This window comes from Pituophis catenifer, unplaced genomic scaffold, assembly GCF_029215685.1.
Source record: "Pituophis catenifer annectens isolate HBS135680 unplaced genomic scaffold, rPitCat1.0.hap2 SCAF_1, whole genome shotgun sequence".
Taxonomy (NCBI): domain Eukaryota; kingdom Metazoa; phylum Chordata; class Lepidosauria; order Squamata; family Colubridae; genus Pituophis; species Pituophis catenifer.
In genome coordinates this window covers 246,540,228-246,567,421 of record NW_027256881.1, presented here as the reverse complement: position 1 = coordinate 246,567,421, position 27,194 = coordinate 246,540,228, and the positions used below count along the sequence as shown (strand labels likewise).

The window sequence follows — 27,194 nt, the reverse complement described above, 5'->3', positions numbered from 1 at the left end:
AGAAATGAATACAAATAAATGGGGACAGTAGGACAGGGATGGTAGGCATGCTGGTGCGCTTATGCACGCCCCCTTTATGGACCTCTTAGGAATGGGGTGAGGTTCACGGTAGACAGTTTAAGGTTGTGAGGGTGAAAGGATGTAACAACGGACTCAGGTAGAGCATTCCAGGCGGTGACCATTCTGTTGCTCAAGTCGTATTTTCTGCAATCGAGTTTGGAGCGGTTTACCTTGAGTTTGTACCGATTGTTTGCCCGTGTGTTATTGAGGTTGAAACTGAAGAAGTCGTTGACAAGTAAGACATTGTAGCAGATAATTTTGTGTACTGTGCTTAGATCATACCACAGGCAGTGCAGTTCTAGATTGTCCAAGCCCAAAATTTCAAGTCTGGTGGCATAGGGAATTCTATTGTGAGTAGAGGAGTGGAGTACTCTTTTTAGTTTTTGTTTTTAGTTTAACCATCAAGCAAATCAAGTGGTCATGAGTCTGAATCTAGCTTATCCAGTGGACAGTTTTGCCATTTTTCAGCAAGAAAATGTCACAAAATATGAGTATATGACTTGTGGGATGCTGCACATTTATGATTTCTGTCATAAATGCAAACCCAATTGGCAAGGGCTTGAAATGCAATCATGTGAACACAGATATGCGGCAGTCATAAGGATGGGTTGTAAGTAACTTTTTTTGAGTCCATCATAACTTTGAACAGTCTTTAAATGACTGCTTGTAAATCAAGAATTACCTATAATTTCTGCTGGCCTAGTTTAGCTCTGTCTAGAAATGTGTGACTTACTGCAACTAAAGTAACTGTTTCCTGAAGGGACGCGATGGCTCAGTGGCTAAGACGCTGAGCTTGTTGATCAGAAGGTTAGCAGTTCAGCGGTTCGAATCCCTAGTGCCGCGTAACAGGGTGAACTCCCGTTACTTGTGCTAACCTAGCTAACTCCCGTTACTTCTGCTAACCTAGCAGTTCAAAAGCACATAAAAAATGCAAGTAGAAAAATTGGGACCACCTTTGGTGGGAAGGTAACAGTGTTCCGTGCGCCTTTGTCATTTAGTCATGCTGGCCACATGACCACGGTGATGTCTTCGGACAGCACTGGCTCTTTGGGTTTGAAATGGAGATGAGCACCGCCACCTAAAGTCGGGAACGACTAGCACATATGTGTGAGGGGAACCTTCACCTTTACCTAAACCCGTTTTCTCTTTATTTCATTGAGATTGAATCAAACAATGATTTACAAGTAAAAGATAAAAATGAAGAATGGAAATAATTCTGGGCTATCCCTGAAGTCAATAAAAGTATCCGTTTACAGTTGGGTAATACTTTTATCTTTTGCATCAAAAATAAAGAATATTGTGGCATTTTTAAGACTAATGATTCTAGTATAACTTTGTGGACTATAATATACTTATTTAGGGGGCTTTATGTATAATGGCATGTATTAAGCTGCTTCAAGATGCTTTGTGTTCCATTTATTTTAGAAACAAATGAGTTTGATATCAACAATATTGGGGGCTGCAAAATTCTGGGTGACCACCAGATGACAATAAAATACATCTCATTTAACTGTATAAAAATAATAAATACTAGTTTAATTAATAGTACTATGAATAACAATAATAAATAGAATGACTGTGGCAAAAGAAAAGAAAGATACCACCAGTGGTAATAGGTGCCTTAGATGCAATCCCAGAACACATTGGAGCACCACATGAACACCATTGGCATTGACAAATTCACCATCAATCAATTGCAAAAGGCCGCTTTGCTTGGAACAGCTTACATCCTGTGAAGATACCTTAATATTATTGAACAATACCTGACTATTCTTGGGAAGGATTCAATAGGTAGACAAAAATGGTAAATCCAGTGTGAACATCTGGCTGACTGTGTGTCGAACCATAGCAACAGCAACCAAAACAGCAAGAATGGATAGTCCCATTGACCCTTGGGGGTTGATATTAACCACTGGAAAACCCTGGTTTAGAGCATCAGCATCAGCTACTTTGCCAAGACAATTGTGCAACCATTTATGCATGGAAAGGAAACTTCTTAAAAATCATTTGAAAATCAAGAGAGTCGGTGACTCCCAGTATTTCAGATATGCCACTAATCCAAATATCTTGAAAAGTGTTAGTCTTTCCCAAACACTGAGTTTTGGGAATGGACAAGGTGTGTGAAAAATCTTTTAATTACACTGTAACAATGCATTCACATTTCCCAAAACTTCATTGTGTAGTTTTCATTATTCATTTTGGTGTGTGGATTTTTAGGGGAGGTTTCGCTGAGGGCCGCATCAGGTTTGTGTTTGACCTTGGGGGGGGGGCAGGGGGCATAGCCAGTTCGACGTCACTCGTGTCGGGAGTGCCTGTGGTGACCTGAGCGCTGTGCCACCGAAAATGGGCTCCCAAGCTCTGCTTTGGCTGTGACGGCCTCCTGAAACCCTCTGCCAGCAAAAACGGAATTGAGAGTGCCATCCACAGCCCTTGTGAGGTCCATTTTCAGCTGTGATGGCCTGCAATCCTCTGCCAGAGAAAACAGAGCTTGGGAGTGCAGCCCGTGGCCCTTGTGAGCTCCGTTTTTGGCTACGATGGCCTTCTGCAACCCTCTGCCAGTAAAAACGGAGCTTGAGAGGGCCGCACGCAGCCCTCCCAAGCTCCGTTTTCATTGGCAGAGGCATTGTGGGCCAGTCCTTCGCTGTTTCCAGGGCAGTCTCATGGGCCAGATCTAAGCACTCCATGGGCCGGATCCAGTCCCCGGGCCTCAAGTTTGACACTCCTGGTCTAGAACAAGCTCTTAAATTTCCATGGAAACCCTACTAGTAGCATTTGGGACAAATGGAATTTTTAAAGTAGTAAATAGGGTATACCTTGCTTTAATATTTTTAACCTTGATCCTTAATAAGTGTCTCAAATTGAATATAAGATGTTCTGCCGAAGCACCGTAAGTGCCGCTTTAGCTGGATGTTTGACAAAGTGCACTTCCCCATTGCACTGTTTCCACTCCACTGTCTCTCACAAAGCACTTTGCAGCCATCCTGCAATTATGTTGATGCCCTAGAAACACTGGGGACCTTCGGGGTGGGGGGCAATTTGAATCAGGCAGTACTTATCTCCAGCTGATCAGCGAGTATCAAAAATCGTTTTCCATTCAGCACCATGCTACTCTGGATTTCTGAAACAGTAAAAGCCTTTACCCGCATTCCAAATGGAAGCACTTACATCCATGCATTAAGCTTTTCAGTATGTATTACATACCTTTGTTCACCATTTGTGAGACAATTGTGAGCAGTGGCTAGGAGAGGAAACTTTCTGATAGCAGAAGCTTCATTCCTTAGTTGCATTGAAAAAAACTTTTGTCAGCTGTGAGAATGTAAGGTCAGCATCCCTTCAACCCATCTTCCCACCCCCCCACCCCAATGTTTCTGTCCGTTGTCACATGCTGCTATGGTGGCTGAAGCTGGGAAAAGATAGGCATCATTTAAAAATGCTTATAAAATGTGCTGAAGGAGACTGAAGGGGCTCAGGGAGGCCTGTAAAATACACTATTTGATACATTCCACTATGGCTTGTTCAGCAAATCATTGAGAAAAGGAGACAGCCATGAAACAACTCCTATAAAGTAAGTAGCACCTCCAACAATTAGTTAATAATTTTAAAGGTTGGCTTATCCTTTCCTATGGTAGGAAACCAAACTTATACTAACTTGAATGACTAGCCCCCAAATTACATATAATTCTGGGAATAGTGTTATAATCAGGGATGGGCTGTTCGAAATTCGCAGGTGTTCAGGAGAACCTCTAAGATTCTGTGCAGTTCAGAGAACCCCCAAATCCCACTCCTGGCTGGCCCTGCCTACCCCACACCTCCCAGAAATCCCCACGCGGCCCGTTTTGGATGCAGGTAAGTGCAGGGTGCTTGGGGAGGCTCAGGGAGGGCAAAAAACGGGCCTACCAGAAGTTCAGGAAGGCCAGAAACAGGCCTCCAGAGGGCCTCCAGAGCTGGGGAGGGCAAAAATTTGTGTCCCCACCACCATGGGGGGGGGTACATGAGACTGACTAAGCCACGCCCACCATGGCCACGCTCACCCAGCAATCGGGTAGAGAACCCCTTGGTAAAATTTTTGAAGCCCCCCCCCCCGGTTATAATATTCGCTAACAATGCCAGCTTCACTTCAGTAGCATCATATTGCAATATTGTCTTTTCAGCAGAAGACTTACCATTGAGCGGAGAGATACAAATGATAATTTATTTATGCAAATAAAGGCTTACTTGTTTCCTTTCTTGGAAATTACATAGAAGTGAGCTCAGGAGAGGTGGGGCACTCTGGAATTGAATGCACTTGTATAGATTTGTCTATTCAGAGAGCCAGCCCTGAGAACAGCCAGTTCTTTTATTAAAGGCTATTAACTGAAGTTCTTTCCATTCAATATTTATTTGTTTCATTTGTCTGAATTGCAAGTTTTGAACTGTGTTTTGGAAAATTGCCTGCTTGCACTGTCCAGTGGTCTGAAGTCATGCTAATACCCATGGAAGCTTCTGCAAATATTTTAGGCCATTCCTTTTTAAAAAAAAAAAAAGACACAAAGGTCATCTGTTTGGTCAGATTAGCATATTGTGTCTCAGATTCTTATTTTAATAAATGATATATATTTGAAGAAAACTGATTTCTATCCAAGGTGAAGAAGCGATTCAAGATTTTGTGTATCAAGTTAATAGCCATAATAGGCTCTGTCTGCTCTGAATTTCAGAGGGAAATGATTGGCTAGAACTTACTGCATTTTGTCTTATTTAAGGCATATTTCAGCAGGTCAGCTCTTCAATTTTCTTAGAAGTCTGGATTGAGTTAGAGAGTGAAATGTAATATGTCTCCAAGGCGAACATGCTTCAGTAGAATGCCAGTGACTTTGCAATTAACCTTAAGATTCTTTGTTCCATAAATTAAAAGATTGATTGATTAGGTGCCATCGGGTCCTTTCGATTCCTAGTGACCCACCAATATATTTTTCTCCATGACAATCTGTCTCTAATGTGTTCTTTTGAATGTAGTCATCGTTGCCACTGTAACTCGGTCTATCCACCTCAAGGTAGATAGTTCTCGTCTTCTCTTTCCTTCGACCTTTCCCAGCATTAGAGCTTTTCACAGAGTCCTGAGTCTTTAGATAATGTGTCTAAAATAGGATAATTTGAACCTGGTTATTAACGTTTTGAGTGAAAACTGTGGGCTAGCTTGTTCAGTTATCCAGCAATTTGTTTACATGGCTGTCCGTGGTATCCTCAGGAGTCCTCTCCAACACATAGTTCAAAGGTGTCAACACTCTACCCTGCTTTTCCACTTCCATTGAACGTCTGAGGGAATACAGTTTGCTGGTCTCCATCTTCTATCTTTCTTTCTGCCCATTCCTCTTATCTTTTTCTTTCAAGCAGCTTTGAGAGAAGGATGGCTATATGAAGAATTGCACCTTCTTTTTCCTTCTTTCTTTTCTTTTCCTGGATCTTCAGGCTGAGACCTACCAAGAAGACAGATATACGTTTTCTTGCTGGCACGTTTTAATCCTCCTGTCCATTTGAGTTAGAACTGTAAAGGACAGAAAGTGTGAGGAAAGATGGCTGGCTATGCTTGCTGGCAGGACTTGGAACCTCATTCAAAGTGACTGGCCATTAAGATGTAGTTACAAGCCAAAATTGTAGATGTTTCTGTGTGCTCTTTCAGGAAAACAGGGCCAGGTCACGTGGTTAGTGAATTGTATTCCAGGCTTGCATTCTGGCATTGAGTTTGGTAATGCTATCATCAGAAAACTTGTTTTCCTGATTCTATAATTATTCTTTGGAATGCACTGCCACCCACTTTCTTCTCCTACAGCTTTTGTAACAATTGGACCAAGAACAAAAAAATGAGGAAAGGAGAAGTAGAGGAATACTCCACAGGACTGAAAACACCGAAAGTTAAAAAAAAAAAACCAAACAAACAAATGATGTCGCTCTGTAGTCAATTTCTGAAAGACAAAGGGGAATTTAGGGAATAATAATATAAGAAATTATCCTCGGATTGACCAAGCTGACATCATGTTCTCCTTTTATAAACCTGCATTTATTGTTGATAAAACTCTCTTCTCTTTTCCTAAGAAAAAAAAAAGAAAAGTATTGTTTCAAGGAAGGAAATAGTAACTTTGCCATACAAAAGGTAATACAGAATGGCTTCATATCCCATCATCTCCACCTATCAAAACTATCAGATTTGCAGAGCAGATTTTTTTACGGGAAACACCCATAGATCTGTAAACGTTAGCTCTATCATCACAAACAGTTTTATGCATATGGAATGGTTTTTTTTTTTCCCCATAAAAGGCCTCGGTCATCATGTCTACATGGAATTTGGGGATTATTTTGAAAATAGTATCAGAAATCAATTGTCAAAAATAGAATGGAAACCGGTTTGCTTTATTTTTCCGGGTTAAAACTTTAGGTAGCGATTGTATTGATCCTCTTAAAAATGAGTTTCATAGTAGGACTGTAGCACAACATATTGAATTCATAGGTGAAGCTGGATAAATTTGGGAGTACGAGGGACAGCCTCTTGGATTATCATATACTCCCACTGTTTAAATAGTGACTTTGTTTTCCTGGTTAGATTTTTTTTTTTTTTGGTTGGGCCTGTTTTTCTCCAAATCCCAACCCACAGCTGACAATAATCAACCCCACATTTGTTACAATAACAAGTCTCATTAGAACACTGGTTCTAATCATGAAGTGAGGAGGTAGGAGGGTTTATTCAGCGCGGATGATTTCATCTGGAATGATGTCACTGCTAAGGAAAAACACTGAACTACCATTAAGCAGTTCAACCTTGGATTCTTGTCCTTGTAAATATCTGGATTTAAAGAGACAAAGCATCCTATCTACTACGTTTAATCCTGGACGGGGTGTTTTTTTCTTTTTTTCTTTTTTTTGCAAAGCTTGGAATCACTGATTTATAAATGGAACTAGAAAGCATCAAAGCCCTGCTTAATAAATACTTAGAAATTTGCAGGAAAGGAAAGACGGGCTTGGTTAATTATGCCTTTCTCATGGAAGAATAAAACTGTTAACCATAAGGGCTAATAGCTTTATTAGGCCTGTTTAGCCTTCTTGTCACCTATAGGACTCACACTACAATTTGTATAAATTACAAAATCGACAATACTTGGAAAATGTAGGCCCGTGGTGTGGGGCTTGTCTTTTGTCCTTTTAAAAACACTGTTTCCTTGACCAAAAGAGCTGCCTGCAGTATTTTACACTGATTACTGCTGATCTTCTAGAGCAGGGATGGGCGAATGCGGCTCTTTTACAACCTGTGGACTTCAGCTTGGCTGTGTCAGGAATTCTGGGAGTTGAAGTCCACAGGTTGTAAAAGAGCCACATTTGCCCACCCCTGTTCTAGAGCAAGGGTGTCAAACTCGGTCATCACGACGGCGTCATGTGACATAATGGGACTTTTTCCAACTTCGCTAAACCGAGCGCTAAACTGGCCAGTGTGTGACACATCCGGCCCATGGGCCGGGAATTTGACACACTATTCTAGAGTGTTTCCCATCTGCCAGTAGTGAAATTATTAAATGCAACCAATTTACTAGATGTCCAGAGCCTTCTTTGGTATAATAACAGTTTTCTAGATTCCCAACTCCTGGTTAATCAAGCCACCATTAGTTCCAAGTTATACCACACATGACGAGCGGGTCCAGTTGCCACACTCAGCAAGACTGGAGTGATTCCAGAGTTCTTGACAAGGCTCAGTCCACAATGACTGACTTTGTGGCCATCCCTGAAATAATGCCGCCCACCTACACAGGAACCCCCGAAGAGTGGGTCGAAAAGAACAGCGGCTACGTAGCGCCCTTTATACATTTGCTCCACCCCTCCCTAATTTACTGGTTGGAGAGCATCCAGCTGTGACAGGCAATCATGCACGCCTCTATTCCGGGCGCCTCGTTCCTGGGAGCACCCCGGTCACCGCCCCTCCTCCGCCGTTCCGTAGCCCGCTGCCCCGGCCGCAAAACCCCGGTGTCACCACCACCACTTGTGAGTTTCTGTGTTCAGCATCTGGATGCAGTCCTGCGTCCTCGTTTGCTTGGTTTGCTGGGCGCAGTCTTGCAGTATCAGGTACGTGTGCCCATTCTCTTTCTCCTCCTCCCCATCCCATTATTGTCGAGCGGAGGCTTGGGCTCAACAGAGCCAATGTGTGGACACATTGTTCCAGCAACACCCACAGTTCGTTTAGTGACCATTCAAAGTTACAATGGCATTGAAAAATATGACTTACAACCCTTTTTCACAATTACGACCTTTGCAGCATCCCCATGGTCACGTGGTCAAAATGCAGATGCTTGGCAACTGGTTCATATTTATGACCTTTGTTGTGTCCCGGGTTCACGTGATCCCCTTTTACGACCTTCTGACAAGCAAAGTCAATGGGGAAACCAGATTCACTTAACAACCAGGTTTCTAACTTATCAGCTGCATGAGCTGATTCATTTAATAACTGTGGCAAGAAAAGTCGTAAAATGGGGCAAAACTCACTTAACAAATGTTTCACTTAACAACAGAAACTTTGAGCTCAATTGTGGTCGTAAGTCTAGGACTACCTGTACAGCCTTTCACCATGAGTGAGGCTGCCTGGTTGCCAAGTAGCCTGACTGACCGGCATTGCGCCTTCTCCTCTCCGCCCTGCATGTCCTTGGACTGGGAGGAAGCAGGGACTCCACCTCCTTATCTTTGCTGACTGTCGGCAGCTCCTCTCATTACTCAACAAAGCCTCCAGGCTAACCTGCGGCAGCTGTAGCTCTCTTGGCTTGGGCTCAGCCTGCCACCCTGGTGGTTCCAGCTGCGAGTGCTTTATCAAGCTGCAGCCCTCTGCTCCCTGATCCAAGTTTCTCAATGCCCTCTGTATTATCTTCCCCAGAGGTGCCAAGACCCAGCTCCTCCTCCTCCTCCTCCTCTGAACTCGCATCTGAAGAGGAGGCCGGAGTTAGGTCCATGACATCTCCATGCTGAGAAATGGTATTTAAATTGTGGTCCATTGAGTATTTTTATATAATCATCAGAGAAGAGCAAGCAAAGCTGTGGTGGAGTGGGGGGACAGAATGACATGCATCGTCAGTCCTTGTGTTGCCACAGGAGATCCAAATCCAGTCCCCATGAATTCCATTGACTCTTATCTAGTGCCAATTTAATGCTGACCATTAGTTGACTATTGGCTCAGGCTTGAATAAATCTTCCATGCTGCAACTTTATGAATGGTCCTGATTCTTTGTGCCTGATATTAATTTTTCTTTTGTATTGATTTGTCCTATGGTTATTATTTACATTTAATTTTGCTTGTGTGATCTGTATTTGGTGGGGAAACTGTGTCCCTCTCAGAGTTAACTTCAACCAAAGCAATATATAATAAAATAAGCCTGTTCTTATTACAGCTAGTCCTCGCTTAATTATGGCTCATAAATATATTATTAATTGGGACCGGAATTTCTGTCACTAAGCAATTATAGTGTGATATCACAGGGCTGCATCACTTAGCAATGCCAGTTGCAACGGTCTCCAATGCCATTGTTAAGTGAGGACCGTTGCTTGTTAAGCGAAGACGTCACGTGACTATGACTTGCTAATTCCTTCTGTCTTCTAAAAAGCAGAGACAATGGTGAACCTGGCAGAAAGTTGCAATCCATGGGTGGCTTGCCAGCACGAGTGTGTGTGTGCTGCAGCACTACGCAAGCATATCCAGTTGAGGTGCTGTGGTGGTGCTGTGAGCATGGGCAAGGGAGGGGTGCAGGATGGCGTTGTGGAGTGCAGGCAGGGAGGTGCAAGTTCCCTGGGAGCAATTTCTGACCTTTCTTGCTGACTTCCCCATTGCATGGAAGGTTGCAAATGATGATCATGTGACTGCAAGACACAGCACCTGTCCTTAGTGCAAGTCAATTGCCAAGTGCCCGGATTGCAGTTACCATGACTGCAGGAATGCTGGGATGGCCAGAACTTCGAGGGTCAATCATCAGTACCATTCATTCAATGCTGGTACAACTTCAAGTGGTCACTGAATGGGTCATCTACCGAGGACTATCTGTCCTCTGTCACTTCACTTACTACCACAATGTCAGTTTACTATCATAATGTCAGTAGATGTGGAATTTTGTCACTTAGAATTCTGCATGTGCAGAATAGTACTAAAATTACTAAAAATTACACATAGAACTTTTTCCAGGTGATCTCCCATCGAATTTATGCTGTGTTTCTGCACTGGCGCATGTACCAATCTGTTCTTTTTACTAATTCACCTGTTAATTTGATTAATTTGTTTTTGTAGCTTGGCTGGTCAAGTACATGTTTTGGCAGCCTGAAGGGTGAGATCTTGTCCTCCTTGTTTTAACAAGGTGCTCACGAATCTGTGTGTTTAAGCACATGGTGCCCAGAGCAGCGTCTTTAGTATTCTAGGATCATAAAGATAGTGCTATTCCCTGACAGCTGTTTTCTATGGGTGCCCATGACATGTATTGGCTTTATAAAATATACCCATTAACCCGATTAGGTTAGAGACCCCTGAAATGGGATAACAAGAACTGTGTTGCAAAATATGGACAAGCACTGGATGGCAGCAGACATTGGGGGGGGGGGGAGAAATAACTTGGTTTCCATCTAGTAGCTCAAATTTTTGCATACCTGATTTGGTAGTATTACCCTGTACTGTTTGGTTGTTTTTGGTCTTGTTCCAAAGAAAGTACAATTGCCACTTTCCTTACCGGCAGTATGGTTAGCTTGGCAGAACCTGGTATTAAGTGGGTTATATACAGGAGTGAAATCTACTTACCTTCCCTATTGGTTTGCCAATATGCGCGCACCGAGTGTGCGCCATTGTCTGTGCATGCGCAAAGCCTTCTGAGCATGCGCAGAGGCTTAAAATGTCGCGAAAAAAGCAACGTCATGACATCCGCGCGGGTGGGCAGAGCCTCCCGCAGCTGCCGCTACCGATTCACCTGAACCGGATAGAACTGGCTGGATTATATTATATGAAAGTTGTAAACTTGACTCACAAACGCAATAGCTTAAAATCACACAACATGCTAAGCCAAAACTGAAGAAACGACCTTAGCTGAGTATCAGACTTTTTCACCATACTATTTTTGTTAATAGCATAGGTATAAAAAGAAAGAAATTTTGTAGGAGAATGGGGATGTAGAGTTGCCTCTGTCTGTATTAGAAGTCATGACTGCAGAAAGTAGGATTTTTCAGTGCTTTGCTTTAGTTTCAAAAAGCGTCAGCAATGTATTAAAAGAGATGTGTCTTTTTTCAGGATCCCTGTTTGAATGATTCACCAGCAGGTGCGGTGTTGGTGCTCTTGTGCATGCCAAAGCACCTTTTTGGAAACTAATCCTAAACATTATCCATTCCTGTTAGAGGAAAGGCAAGTGGCAATTCAGAAAAATAGAAAAGGGGCCTTAAAGGACAAAGCATTAAGTCATGCAGTCCAGTAATATGTATGCTAGTTTTCACCAATCCAGTGTCCATCATATATTTTCTACAGGTAGTCCTCGACTTACGACCACAATTGAGCCCAAAATTTATGTTGCTAAGTGAGATGTTTGTTAAATGAGTTTTGCCCTATTTTATGACCTTTCTTGCAATAGCTGTTAAGTGAATCACTGCAGTTGGTAAATTAGTAACACAGTTGTTAAATTAATCTGGCTTCCCCATCGAGTTTGCTTGTCAGAAGGTTGGAAAATAGCAATAGCACTTAGACTTACATAACCGCTTCACAGTGCTTTACAGCCCTCTCTAAGCGGTTTACAGTGTCAGCATATTGCCCCCAACAATCTGGATCCTCATTTTACCAATCTCGGAAGGATGTCAGGCTGAGGCAATCTTGAGCCGGTGAGACCCGAACTGCAAACTGCTGGCAGCCGGTGATCAACAGAAGTAGCCTGCAGTACTGCATTCTAACCACTGTGCCACCGCGGCTCTTAAGATGATCACATGACCCTTGGACACAGTAACAGTCATAAATATGAACCAGTTGCCCAGTATCTGAATTTTGATCACATGATCATGGGGATGCTGCAAAGGTCGTAATTGTGAAACTGTCATAAGTCACATTTTTCAGTGCCATTGTAACTTTGGTCACTAAATGAACTATTGTAAGTTGAGGACTACCTGTATTTACCTCATCATCCTGTTTTAGGAGTATGCTTTTTGTATATATGCATATTTGTATGCATGCTTTGAGGAATTTTAATTTATAATATAAGTAATAGGTTGGGAAGGTTAGACTGTACCGATTTTCCAGGTTCCTCTAATCTTATCTAAATATGCCAGAGTGCACATGTGGTCCTTTGTGTTCTTATCATTAAACTACAGCCATATATATATATATATATATATATATATATATATATATGTATGTATGTATGTATGTATGTATGTATGTATGTATGTATGTATGTATATATATATATAAATTTTCCAGTGTGATATGCTACAATTATGTCCTTTGGCCATACTGAAAAAGAGTTGCAAACTCAACACATCTGGAGACCAGAAAAGCATATCCAAAGCAATTATTAACTGCAGTTTGAAGAAGGAGTTTATCATTTGCGTCACAGAGATGCCAGCAAATCTGAATCTGGATCTCTCTTTATGCAAAATATGTTCAGTAACACTGAATTTCTGACTAGAGCTAGTACTGACAATTGGATATAGACTCCAGGTCTTTTAATACATTGTTAACTTTAGATAAGATGCTATGATATACTTGCTATCTTTGGAACCATCTCCTTCTTGTATTCATATCACAGATATGGACAGTTTTTCTTCCCATGCATAATAGAGTCTCAATCTTGCCAGATTTCCAAAATATTTAAAGACCTGAATAAATCTCCAGCTATGGGTGTTGGGAAGTTAGCTGGAGCCCATAGAATGTTCTAGTTTGCTAGGTTGGTTTTTACCTTGGTGGTCATTAAAGATTTTATATACTGGTTTCAGAGGTGGGTTTCAGCAGGTTCTGACCAGTTCTGGAGAACCAGTAGCAGGAATTTTTTTTTTTAATTTGATTTATATGCCGCCCTTCTCCGGAGACTCAGGGCGGCTTGCAATGTGCTAAGCAATAGCCTTCATTCTTTTTGTATATTTATACAAAGTCAGCTTATTGCCCCCACAACTGGGTCCTCAATTTACCTACCTTAGAAAGGATGGAAGGCTAAGTCAACCTTGAGCCTGGCGAGATTCGAACCTGCAGTAATTGCAGGCAGCTGGTCTTAATAACAGGGTGCCTTAGACCACTGTACTACCAAGGCTCTTTTTGAGTAGTTTGGAGAACCAATAGTAAAAATTCTGACTGGCCCCACCCCATCTATTCTTTGCCTCCCGAGACCCAGCTGATTGGGAGGAAATGGGGATTTTGCAGTAACCTTCCCCTGAAATTTAATAAATAAAATAAATAAATTGGGGAGGGAATGGAGATTTTATAGTATTCTTCCCCTGCCTACCAAGCCACGCCCACCAAGCCATGCCACGCCCACCAAGCCACACCCACAGAACCGGTAGTAAAACCCACCACTGACTGGGTTGTTTTTTGTTGTTATTTTGTATAGTGTTTTTATCCATTCATAGCTGTCCGGAGTGATTATGGTGAGATGGGTGATTATATTAATTGGAGGAAAAAAATAGAATAATAAGAATGCTGTTCCACAAATGTGGCACAACAACTTAAAATATTTTTTTTCTGATGGCTTCTTATCTTGCTTGTTTTAATAAATATGTCTGAGGATGTGTCTCAGATAAAGATACCAGTTGATAAATATGTCAGTTCATTACTTGTAGAAAAAAAAATGGATCTTAGATTAAATTAAGACTGAAAGTGCTTCAGATATCCAAATTTCAATCTTGAGAAATCAAGGAATTAGTGTTAAAAGCCATTTTGTATTCTCAGATACATACTTGTCAGTAAAGACTTTGTTTAGCTTTTTGTGCTGTGATGGCTTGGCATGTTGGGCCCTTTGTAAATCCAGGTATTGAGAGTTGACCTTGATCTTTCAGGTTGGACTTAGATTGAGAAAGAATGTGTCAGTGCTAAAGTTCTACAGGGTGGCAATCCTTCCAGTCACGTTCTACACCTGATGAGTTTCTGTTTGAGGCATGCTAAGATGATTCACAGTACATCAGATATGAATTTTTATGCAGAATGAATTGTTTGAGATGCTTCGGGATAATAATCTCAATCAATAAAAATGTATCCGTGTATAGAGTTCGGTTGATATTACTAGATGTAGGAAACATACTTCTAAATGCATCTTTTAAATTTCCACCTGTGTATTTAAAGGAAATCATATTGACCAACCGGTCAATCTGGATAGGGCTCATAAATGAGCCAGAGGGGAGAGAATTCATTGCCTCAGTTTGTGTCCTGATTAAAAGTGCCCTAAAAGGAAAGTGCAGTTGGGATTCAAATTCTTTCCTATCTTAGAGTATATCCAGACCAACATTCCTGCTTCTTTTTCTTTTTTCTTTTATTGTTTAAATTATGCTCTCATTGTCCTGGAACAAATACCAGCTTGTTTTCAGTATATATTATGTAGTACATAGTTTTGGAATGTAGAGGAGAAAGAGATTAAGGACTTGATTATAGCTGTTGGAATGTTTGAACACATTAGTTCAACACTCCTGTAATTGGAAAAGGGATGGGAGAGTGGACAGTACACCTGTGTGCAGAGCAGAATTTAAGATTTGTCACAGAGAGGAAAAAACGAATGTTGTACAGCTGGAAAATGCTCATGATTAAGGCACCATACTAGAAACTAGGTGACTGTGAGTTCTAGCCCTGCCTTAGTTATGAAAGCTGGATGACTCTGGGCTAGTCACACTCTCTCAACCCAACCTACCTCACAAAATAGAAGACGGAAGGAGTATTGGCTATGTTTGCCACCTTGAGTTACTTATAAAAATAATAAAGATGGTCTTTTTTTAAAAAAAAAAAAGAATCATAAATAAATAGCACTAAAGAGTATACTGGAAGCTATTAGTTTGAATGGACTCGTCCAGGCGAGGTAGCAGACAATTACGCCACGCTTTCGTTTGTGCTTTGGAACGTGCAGCAAATGGATTAGCTGAACCGCACCGTACTCGAACGCTCCCAGTATCACTACAAATATATTAAATTGTCAGAGCTAAAGAGACTTGAGCTTATTCATCTTGCCCTTACCAGCTGCTGTTTGTGGCATTTTGGAACAAGAGCCGGAATCAGAGGAGGGGGGGGGAGAAATGGGATGTTGTCTCTTTAAGCAGCTGAGCAAACCATATGCCAATAGCGTAGCTCTTGAGTTAAACTGCATGTCTGTGTGCTGAGTAAGGAATGTGGTTGCATGCCTGACCCGTTAGCTATGACTGCTCCTTGGTGGATCGGCTGTTGCTCATGTGCTGAGCTCATTCAGGCTCGCTGGAGTTGGCGCTGCGCATACACAAGGGGCGAAGTCAGGAGGAAAATAATCCTGCCGAGGAGGAGAAATATTTTTGTCCGATTACCTTCCTCTTTCCCTTTTTAATTTCTCCTCAAAGCTGGATCTGTGGGTGCCTCAGGTTCTCTCTTTCCCTTTTTTTGGAAAGAGGAGGCTTTCTCTCTCCCCCCCCCCCATCAGCAGCTGTTGTTTGGCGAGGGCAGGAGATAACTCTGGGAAAGACGCAATCCAGCTGCCTGGATGCCTTTGGATGTTATGATTGCTTCCTCTGAGGACCAGACCTGGCCAGACATGCACAAGGGGCAGATGAAGCTGAAAATCAGGGTCAGGCGAATGAAGGAAAGCAGAGACATACGAGGTTGGTCTCCGGGATTATTACCCTTAAAAGAAAAGGCAGAGGTGTGCATGAAAAGTGAATGGAGAAAGGAAGGGAGGGAGGCATGGAGAGCTTGCTTAGTATGGAGTGTGTGCTGGGGAAGGAGGCGGATTGAAAGCTGACATCTTGCACTTTTAGGATTGGGAGGGTATCTGCATTAGGCATGTGGCGGTTGGGTACAAATGCCCATTGTTCCCTTGGGTGTGCAGATGCAAGATACGGGCAGCAATCCTAAGTATGCTCCAACATCCTTCTGAAGAAATACAGTCTGAATTGGCACTGTGTGGCAAAATAAACATGTGTATATCTAATACATAATATACATACATGCATGCACACCCACATTTTGGGAAATGTGCTGATCGTTGCTGTTTGCTGCAAGAAGACTGTGTGAAAGTCATTTCAGTGGGCATTTAGTGTTGAGGACTCTTTTAGATTTTGATTTAAGTAGGCTGGAACTTTTTATTTTTTTCCCTCGAAAAGCAAGCTTAATTTTGTAATTGACTGAGACACATTAAAACAGGAGTGCAAAGGAAAGATCAGAGAAGGAAAACAGATCTCTTATGTAATCCACCACATGTTCCTCTCTCCCGTACTCTCTTCTTTAGAGGTCACTGTCAAAAGGATGTGCAGATGGAGGGTGGGGTAGATGGAAGAAACAACAGATCCTGTGTTACTATCCTCAGATTTGCATCCAGAACATTTTCTTTGTTTTCTTCCTATGACGGATAGCATTCGTTCTCAAGAAAGATTCCTCAGCATGTCCGTAATAGTTTATTATTTGCAGAAAGGGGTGGAAAGCAGCCTTTTAAAGATGTAGAGTGACCTACTTTACCAAGTGGTGAGACAAGAGAGTTTCCCATCACTCTTGACGAAAATGGAAATTCTCCTACAGTGCTTGGCCTTTTTTGTTTGTCTGTTTTTTAATATGTCAGGAAGGGCATAGCTCAGAGATGGTGTCATTGGCAATAAGTCATTTGTGGTTATGACACATTTTTCTCTGCTTAGAACCTGTAAAGCTGGTCTAAGTAAAATACATGAACCAGAGGGAAAATCTGGATCAGCAGCACATAAACACTGATTCTTCAAGGCTACCACTATTTCATATTGTTGCTTTTTCAGACTGATTTCCTGGTTATACAAGCCTTTGTGGTCAGAAAGTAGAATAGAGTTGGCAAAAATTCAGCAAAAAAATATGACAGGTTGAGAGCTGTTATATACATCTTTCTAATTTTTCTGCATATAGTTGAAATTACCTGTTGGGCACTTGTGAACCAAAATGATTTCCTAATACAGCTAATACATTCTTCAATTTTCCTGGTTTACCACATTTACTGTAGCCATTGGAGAGCATCACATTGTCAAACATTATCCTAGGTTATTCTTTCTGATTAATACAGTCACATCTGTTTGCATCTGGCATATATTTTCCCTCAGCAAGAGGAAAATTAGGCACCTAGAAAGAAAATGCCTATTATGCTTAGGTACGAAAGATGGGAGTACTGATGAAATTAGGTTTCCTGTTCTTTCTGGTCCATGTTGGGATAATTAAGAAGTAATAATTTCTAATCTGTTAAATGGAAACAACTGATCTTTCTTTAAGTATATAAATATGGATAAATCACATAGAGACAAAAAAAGAGAAAGGTATATTGATAATGATGTGTGGAATATGGAATAAATATGAAATTGCTTTCAAAAAGTCTGACTTGGAGAAGATAGAAATGGGTGAGCCTTGAACTGTGGTGCTGCAAAGTGAACATTGATAGCATGGAAAGGGAGATCAACTGATGTGCCAGCACACTGAAGCAGGAAGAGGCCAGATAGCAGAGATCTAGTAAGCATTAATAGCCTTTAAAAAGGAGTCTGGTGTGAGATCCTAAAGCCATTGAGAGCACAATATCAAAAGAAGCAGCTTCTGGAGAACATAAGAGCAGCTTATATATATATTTTCTCCCCAGAATCTCTCTCATCTTTCGTTAAAAGGTCATGGTAAAACAGCAGATGTTCTCCTGGCTTGGACAAGGGAAGGCAGTGAGACTGCAAGAGAAATATGCAGAACATTCTCAGTGCCCTGGATAATACAAAAAAGGATATGATGAAGAATTAGTGCAGCAGGGGTGACCTAATGAAGCTGATATAAGGTGTGAGCTCCATTTGAGGTTGGGCTTGGGGAAGGAAGCTAACTCTGACTTATGCTAATCCTATTATGGTGGGGAGCAGGCGAAAGGATGCCAAATGTCATTGCCCCATGCGTGGTCTTAAGTGGTGAACTATTTTTGGCCTGATGCATCCCTGTCACCCTGATTTAGCTATCCATCTTTATACTGACCATAGCAAGTTGCAAGTTGGGGAAAATTCATACAGCATTCTTGAGCAGATTTTTTTCTTCTTCTGGATATATCATCTAGTCCAACTTTAAGAATTGATTCAAAAAACTTTTTTAAAAAATCCTAATATTTCCCCCTCTTAAAAAAAAAAAACCCTTCATGTTAAAGTCATGGTTTCTTAAAAAAACATTAAAAGCAACATGAAAGCAAATGTACATTCTAAGCAAGAGTGTTAAATTCAGAGTTCCCTTTTTTTTTTTTTGTCTTTAAATATATGTGCCAAATATAAAGATAAAACCCAACCAAAATAGGGATTTAAAAGATTTGGTGCTTTTTTTAAAGCAATATTTTCTCTTTTCCTTTTCTTCCCATCACCTTTTGCTTTTATTTTCATCCGTTTAGGTTGTGGCTTATCCTGTACGTCCTTCCTCTTCCTCATCACACCTCTGCCTGTCTCCATCCTCCCTTTCATTTCACCCCTACATCCTTAGCATGGCAAGGCACTGACCTGATGCATAATCACCTCAAGCAAAACGATATATTTGTCTATATCAGTGTTGGTGAACCTTTTCGGCACGGAGTTCCGGAAACCAGAAGAGCAGCTCCCCAGCGTGCACACACAGGAGCGCCAGAAACCAGAAGAGCAGTTCCCTGGCGTGCATATGTGCACCAGGAAGCTGAGCTTCCAGTTTCCAGCATGCCCATGTGCGCGGATCACCTGGTCTTCTGGTTTCTGGCACGCATGCGTGCACAAAGACCAGCTGGCTAGCATGCATGTGCGCTGGAAACCGGAAGCTCAGTTTCTCGGTACACGCATGTGCGCCAGGGAGCTGCTCTTCCAGTTTTCGGTGCTCCTGCTGGACCCTAGAAGATCAACGGGCGATGGCTGGCATGCCCGAAGAGATGGCTCTGTGTGCCACTTCCGGCACATGTGCCATAGCTTTGCCATCATGGGTCTATATTCTCTTTTTCATGGTTTTTCTTCTTCTTCTTCTTCTTTTTTTTCCTTCCTGCCTTTCTTCTTAAAATCTACTGAAGGCAGAGGGTGGGGGAAAGAAGCAACAGCTTTCCTGAAAGAAGCATCACGTCTCCAACTCGTTCAGCTAGATCAGAGAGGTTTGCTGATTGATAGATGGACGATTGATTCACATGATTTGTATACCACCCTATTCTAAAGATTCCTAAAGAAAAGCTTTGTGTGTGTGGTTATTTTTTTTAAAAAAAAAGAGTGGGTTTTGCTGGTGACCAAACAGACAGCGTATGACTGCTTTGTGTGGGAACAAAAGAAGCAAATCTGGACTGTTGTCTCACACTCAGGGGATTGAGTGGCAAGTAGCAGGCTCTTTAGCAAAAAAAAAGGAAGCTCTCTTGTGAAGCACCCTGCAAGATTTTCAAAGGCTGAGTTCATTGTTGGCCCTGCTTACAAGAAAACATACAGAAGCTTCTTTTAAGCAAAAGGGGCAGCTTCTCTCTTCTTTCCCCCTCCTCCCACACTCTCACCCAATCTTCTAATTAAGACAGAGATGCTGGAGGCAATATGAAGTCAGAGACTTGGGTTTTCTCAGAGATTTACAACAGGAAGTCCAACCTCCCCATGTAGGCTCTTCCTGATCTTCCAAGAAGGCACCGAATTCATTCTTATAAAATTAAAAGGGGGGGGAGGTGCCTCTCCTCTCTTCTTTCTGTTTTTGACATTTGAGGAATTGAGGGTTTTTTTTTTTAACCTGCCTTCTGTACATTGAATATATCATTCAAACATGTCACCTTCGTATTCTTAACAAAAAATGCTTGCCTCAAAAAACCTTTGATTCACCATGAAGCAATTAAAATATTTTTAATTATAGGAACAAGAATCTTAGATGCTAAATAACCTGAAGTACAATCTTTGGTCCACCTTAGTATTTTACAACTACCCCACCCACAAACACCCATATAGCATATAAGATTCCTTCTAAGACCAAAGTCTTCTAATTTAACTTCTACACATGTTTCATTAGTGTAGAGGACAGATATATTAACACTGCTAGTATGAAATAGTTCAGGCCTATGTTCTACCCCTCATTTGAAATAAATACCATGCTGTTCATTGAAGTGGATGATTCCCACTCTTTAAAAATCATGCACCTGGGTAATGGATGGTGGAAACAGGTCTTTCCATATATACATACATATACATATACATACACTATACATATATATAGTGGGACGGTTTATAAGTGTGGACTACTTTACTGTCTCTTAAACCAAGAGAGGACAATCTGTAGTTTTTGGTCATTTTATTTCTTGTCCTTAATTTCATCTCTCTCTCTGTCTGTCTCTCTGTCTCTCTCGTTCTCTCTGTCTCTCTCACTGTCTCTCTCACTGTCTCTCTCTGTGTCTCCTCTCTCTCTCTCTCTCTCTCTCTCTCTCTCTCTCTCTCTCTCTCTCTCTCTCTCTCTCTCTCACACACACACACACACACACACACACACACACACACACACACACAGAGAGAGAGAGAGAGAGAGAAACTCACATCCTCTTTCTCTTTCTTCAGAATAAAAATAGCAACATAGTAAAAAAAGGTATTTTTTTAAAAAGCAAATAGGCATGATAAATGTTGGCATATCCCCCATAAGAAATTCCCTTGAGGCAATGGAGTCCTTCATAGAAAGGAAAAGAAAATTTCCTCTTTTATGCCTCCAGTGTGGAATGCTTTAGAATCGTATGAACATGTTGGTGTACTTGATCCCCATTGCTGAACAAAGAGATTAAGATTATTCCTTAGAACTGTTAACATAGGAACGAACAACAAACATTGCCTTCCGGTGCGTAAAAGAAATTACTATGGCACTAACAAATTTGAAGAAAGTTGTGGAAGCTGGAGATAAACTGAGCTTAAAATTTAGCTGAATGGGGTTGCAACAGTTCCACTCTCATGCATCTTTTTGAAAAGCTGCATCTTAGCACAGAGGTTCGCTACAGCTTTCCGTCATCTCCATAGAGGATCTGGATTGGCTTGAAGTCTTCTTGGGTGTATTTTAGTACAACTATTTTATTTTTTTTTTAATTTTTCTTTAGTAAAAAAATTTATATGGCTGCTCAACTCCTGGCGACATCTGGTGGCTTGTCGGTGTATATTTTATCTTCCAGCCTTGCCTGGCATCCGTGGGGATCTTGCATCTTTAGAGAACAAAGACAAGTATTAAATCACGATCTGCAGTGAAGCAAAGGATTTAATAGCACTGGAGCTAATATTTTGGCTTGAATTATTGTGAGCAAACTAAATCAGAGTCAATTCTTGCTATTTCTGGCAATTGAAGTGTCTTTGTTTTTTTTTTTAAATGCTGTCCAGGTATACTTGATGGGCAGAATATAAAAGGAAATGCAGTGACCTTTCAGTTAAAGAAAATCAGTGTAAAATGCATGCATATTAAAAAGGAATCTAACTTGCTTAAGTTTTCTTTATTTGATATGGCACGAAACAGAAGGAAGGGTGGGAGGGATATTGTTCTTTAAATGTGGTAGACCGTGAATTGCAGGCTTCCCTCGGTGTTTGATCAAGTGCCGGCATAGAGATCTGACCTGTGAGTGGTGGAGGTTTTGTATGGTTTGGTTTTCAGTTAATTCACAACTGATGTGCAATTGATTCATGCCAAAATGCAGATTGCAAATAAGTGCTATGCTGATGTTAAGTTAGCTCACGGCTTTATGTGTACAGGTGGTCCTCGACTTACGACCACAACAATAGAGCCCCAAATTTCTGTTGCTACGTGAAACATTTGTTAAGCGAGTTTTGCTCCATTTTACGACCTTTCTTGCCACATCTCTTAAGTGAATCTCACTGCAGCTGTTAAGTTAGTAACCCGGTTGTTAAGTGAATCTGGCTTCCCCATTGACTTTGCTTGTCAGGAGGTCGCAAAAGGGGGGATAACATGACCTTGGGACACAGCAACGGTCATAAAACAGGAACCAGTTGCCAAGCATCCGAATTTTAACCACATGACTAAGGGATGCTGCAACGGTTGTAAATGTGAAAAACAGTCATAAGTCATTTTTTTCAGGGATGTTGTAACTTTGAACGGTCGCTAAATGAATTGTTGTAAGTCAAAGACTACCTGTATATAAAACAACCCTAAACAATTTGGTAACTAATTAATGGAATTTTCCTGACAAGAAAGGAGTTGATATAAATCAATGATTTTTTTTTAAAAAAAAAGTCCAATAAATTTTAATTTGATTTCTGAAACAAACCTTAGTGTTTCATTTCTTTTTTTTTTTTTTAAAGACATCTTTTTGTGGATGATTTGAAACTGTATCGTAATCAAATATATCCAGCACATTCCCGTAGACTGATTTTCCATGTAGAAAACATGCTTGGGAGGAAATAGTTAAAAGACTTGTGCTTAGAAAAAGAATTTTTGTAAGTGCAGCATTTTTCTTTGAAATATTAAAGCAGCCACTTCCTTTGCAAAGTTCACATGGCTGCTTTGAAAGCTTGTCTCTGGGTGTATCTTTTCAAGTTGCCAGGTAAACCTTACAAGAAAGGTGGCTACCTTAATCCTTCCTAGATATGTGCTTTATTACAGTAACATGCTTTGCAAAGCTTTTTTCCTTATTTTTTTTTTTAATTTGATTTATATGCCGCCCTTCTCTGGAGACTCAGGGCAGCTTACAGTGCATTAAGCAATAGCCTTCATACTTTTGTATATTTATACAAAGTCAGCTTATTGCCCCCACAAACTGGGTCCTCATTTCACCTACCTTAGAAAGGATGGAAGGCTGAGTCAACCTTGAGCCTTGGAGAGATTCGAACTTACAGTAATTGCAGACAGCTGGTGTTAATCACTCAAGGTGTAACTCAAGGTGGAGAACATGCCAAATGCTCCTGCCTTCTGTTTTTCCCACAACAACCCTGTGAGGTGGGTTGGGATGAAAGACAGTGACTTGCCCAGCCGGCTTTCATTTGCTCCTTTGTTCTTTTTCACTAAGGACCTGTTCACATTAACTCGCAGTTTTTGTTGCTTTCATATTTATGAAACATGTCTAATGAAGGGTTAACAAAAATCTGAAATCACTGTTTAATCCTGATTCCATTTTTTTTCTGACCCCAGCCCAATTTGCTTTTTTGAAAAATGTTACATTGACCTGGAAACAGGTTCAATGAGAGAGAGAGGTAGAAGTGAATGTTCTGCTCTTTGTTAACAGCTTTATGAAGTTTCTGTGAAGCTTCGTAAAGTTCTGTGATGCACAGTTTGTTACATGAAACCAACACTGTTTTTTTTTCAAGAAATGCACAAATTGAGAATGAAAAAAATTCGTGTAAACCAATGAAGTCAGCCCCAAAGGTGCTTTTTCAACAGGCAGCTGGACTTTATTTTTCCTTGAAGACATTTCGCTTCTTATCCAAGAAGCTTCCTCAGCCTTTCTCCCCTCCCTCCTTATTCGATTCCTGATTTCAGTTGGGATACATAGCTGGTTCACCTGCTAATTTTCTTTGGTTTTAACCTAATTTCAAGATCCTGTGAGAAGAGATCACTTTAGATTTCTGATCGGTTCAGATTTCTTTTTATCCTTGATGCTTATCTGGTGTATCAGAAACAGAAAGAAAACATATCAGAGAGAAGATCCTCCTATTTTTAACTGAGACCTACCTAAAGCTTTTTTCATCCTCAGCAGCCATGCAATCCCCCAATACACTTTCTCTGAGGGAATGTGGTTTATTTCCCACATTGAATGTTCCAGAATTGATTGATCTGTGTAAAACATTAAATGTTTAAACATTAAAATACCCAATATAGAAAACATAAGGAGGAATAAAACCAGGGTTGGATGAGGGTTCAGAAGACAAAATATATATTTAGAAAAATCTATCTTACAATGGACCAAAGTAGAAAATTTAAGTATAGGAGAATTATGGTCCCAATTGCAGTCATAAGTCGAGGACTACCTGTACAACTCCAAAGCATGTAGCAGGTAATGTTGCTTATAGTATGTACACTGAGAGCTTATCCACCGGAGACAAATTCCTTGTGTTTCCAATCATACTTGACCAATAAAGAATATTCTATTCTAGTGATGGCGAACCTTTTAGACACAGAGTTCCCATACTGCGCAAGCACGCATGCCCATGTGTATTGGAAAGATACACATGTATGCGTCTATACGAACGTGTGCATGCACACATGCGTGCATGGACATGGGCATGCATGGGCATGTGTGGACATGGGCCTGCGCATGTGCAGACATGCATGCGGACATGCATTCATGCGGGGGAGAGACCCGAAGATCAGCTGGCCAACAGGAGGCGGGACATCCCAACACCGGCAGCGTGGCAAGAGGTAAAATCTTTTTCTTTCATGAGCTTCTGTTTCATCATTTGCAGGGAAACAGAAGCTCACAAAAGAAACGCCACAGAGATCTGACCTGGGGCAACGTCGTACATGCCAGCAGAAGGGGCTCTACATGCACCTCTTTGCACACGTGCCATAGGTTCACCATCACTATTCTATTCTATGCTATGCTAGGCTATGCTGTGCTATGCTATGCTATGCTATACTATGCTATTCTATGCTATGCTATTCTATTCTTTCCATGCCATGCCATGCCATTCCATTTCCATATTCTCTTTTCATAACATAAGCTGATTTATATGCCTGTGATGAATTTTGTTTTTCCAGTTAAATTGCCTTGACTCCGAAATCTGATATTGCAAATCCTCCATTTTTGGTTTTTCTCTTTTTAAAATAGATTCAATATTTTGTATCACAAACATTGGCTTAGCAATTGTCATATGTGTGAAAATGTAAAAGCCCACATTCTTTGCCTTGGTAGTTAATGTGCCTTGCAGATACCATGCTCTCCTGTTTTCAGGCTTATTTTGGTAAATGCAAGGAAAGAAAGTTTGCTCCACACTTAATTAAACTTAATGGCCCGAGGTTACAAGCAGTAAATGAGAGGTTCTCAAAAAGATTGTTATAAAAGTCTGTGACTGCAAAAGCACCAAGTGGGTGGTACATTGAGTCTCTGTGTAGTGTTGTCTACATCTAACACAGTAACACACACAACAGCTAACACACGCATTCCCTATTATTTTCTCTTACCTACTTTGAGAGAGACATTCCTTGTAGGTTTTCCAGTGTTAAATAAGCCCAATATCTTATGCTCATCATGGTCATTTGTACCCTTTATTCACCTAAGAAACTTACAGCTCTTGTAGGAAAGCATGTCTCCCACAAGGAGGAGCATTTACAAGGTTTTTGGTTCAAAATTGTCTCATGTAGGCAAGGCTTCCTCTCTTTTTTCTATTCTTTGTGTTAATGGAAGCAAGGAATGCTGAATATACTGTATTGTAATTGGCTTAGATTTTTTTTTGCTCGTGTAGTGCTAATGTAAAGACGGTAAGAAGCACTTTAGAGTGCTACTTTAATCGTGTTGTGGTTCAGCTAATAGGCAGATTGCTAGTGTTTTTGTTGGCTGGGCTAGATTGTACTTTATGCATGTGCAAATTACAAGTAAACATAGTGCCACAAGCCTTCCTATTATGGTTTTAAGAGATAATGTACAAAATTATTGTTTATGGTTGCTGTGATCAGTTCAAGCAATTTTCTTGCTCCAGTGGAGGCCAAAAGAAATGCTATTGATAGTACAGTAAATAGCCTTTTTTGTGTAACCTTATACATTGTCAAAGCAAAACCAAGAGTTAGAAAGCTATTAAGGGTTGTGTCTTCTGAAAGGATACCAGACAGCGAAAGGCTGCCTTACTATCCCTAGGATTCTTTAAGGTACTTAAAGAGGGAAGTTGCTCCTGGGTGTGTCCAATTATATTAGTCCACTGATGAAATGGCATCCACCAATAAAACAAATACTTCCTACCTCTCCTGCCCCAAATCTGTACTAGTAGGTTGGAGAAGTCTTCAGAGCATATCTGAGCAGAACAAAAGGAAATACTTCCAAAAAAAAAAAATGTAAATACTCTGTGAGTTCTTCAACTTCTAAAGTTGATAAATCGAAAAAAGTTTTGAACCAACAAAAAAAAAAAAGTCCAGTTGCCATGTTTCTAAGGTTGATGTTTCCCATCTTTGCTAATATCTAGGTTAGGGGTCAGCAACCTGTAGCTCTGGAGCCGCATGTGGCTCTTTCATCTCTCTGCTGCGGCTCCCTGTCGCTGATTGGCTCCACAATTGAATAGTGCTTTTGGTTAGGACAGGTAGAGGAAAAAGGATGCCGTGCTAGAAAGAGGTTCTATGGAGGGCGAACCGGACTTCCAGTCAGTAGAGGAAAAAGGATGCCATGCTAGGAGGAGTCTCTATGGTGGGGGAACTGGACTTCCAATCGGCTCTTGAATTGAATGGGGGGCTTCCAGGTAGGACCTTTGTGGCTCTGAGTGTTTAAGGTTGCCGACCCCTGATCCAGGTGCTCTCTAGTAGGTAGAACCTAGGTAGGCAATCAAAATCTCTCTTCATACTAGATCTCATATCTACTTACATCCATTCTGTTTATTTTCATCTTGGCATAGTGCAAGTACATGTCAGTGGTTGACTGGGAATCTTACCTAAAATGTCAAAGATTTGCAGCAGCTTTGATTTGGGATTCTGGACTGGATAAGCAATTTGTTTTTGCCAGGTTGCAGGCAAATTTCCTGCCAGTGTGAGGAACTACAAGAAACCTGAGAGCTGCTTCTGCCAACACTGTTCCACTTAGGGAATCATTCCCTCTCTCAATTCCATTCATGCCAAGAGAATGCCATTCCCAAACCAGAGATCCTGCCAAAGAGTCATAATTGTAAAAGGACCTGCTTGTTATATTTTCCTCTCTTGATTTCAAAGTAGAAAGGCAGCTAGCATTGATTATAAGCAAAAGCCACCCCACCTTCAGAGAGGCTAAGTGTTTTGCTTGTATTTTTTTCATGGATTTTCAATGAAATTACATTGGCTTTTTAAATAAATAAGTTTTTTTTTAAAAAAGTGGCAACTGGGAATCTTAAAGACTAATTGCAGAATTCCTATCCTTTATTTTTCTGTGCTCTTTTCA

At 40.9% G+C, this 27,194-nt stretch overlaps 1 protein-coding gene across 2 annotated transcripts in view; it reads left to right on the top strand.

The window, feature by feature from the left end:
• Window positions 1-27,194, top strand: part of DUSP8 (dual specificity phosphatase 8) — a 95,888-nt gene that overhangs the window by 57,945 nt on the left and 10,749 nt on the right. The window contains exon 1 of one of the 2 annotated variants that reach the window (XM_070957407.1): window positions 15,524-15,834. The exons of the other annotated variant lie outside the window; for it this stretch is intronic. Within the exon in view, the coding sequence (XP_070813508.1) occupies window positions 15,717-15,834 (118 nt within the window). The 5' untranslated portion in view covers window positions 15,524-15,716. Of the gene's footprint in view, window positions 1-15,523; window positions 15,835-27,194 lie in introns of those variants that run through there. 2 annotated transcript variants of the gene reach the window in all.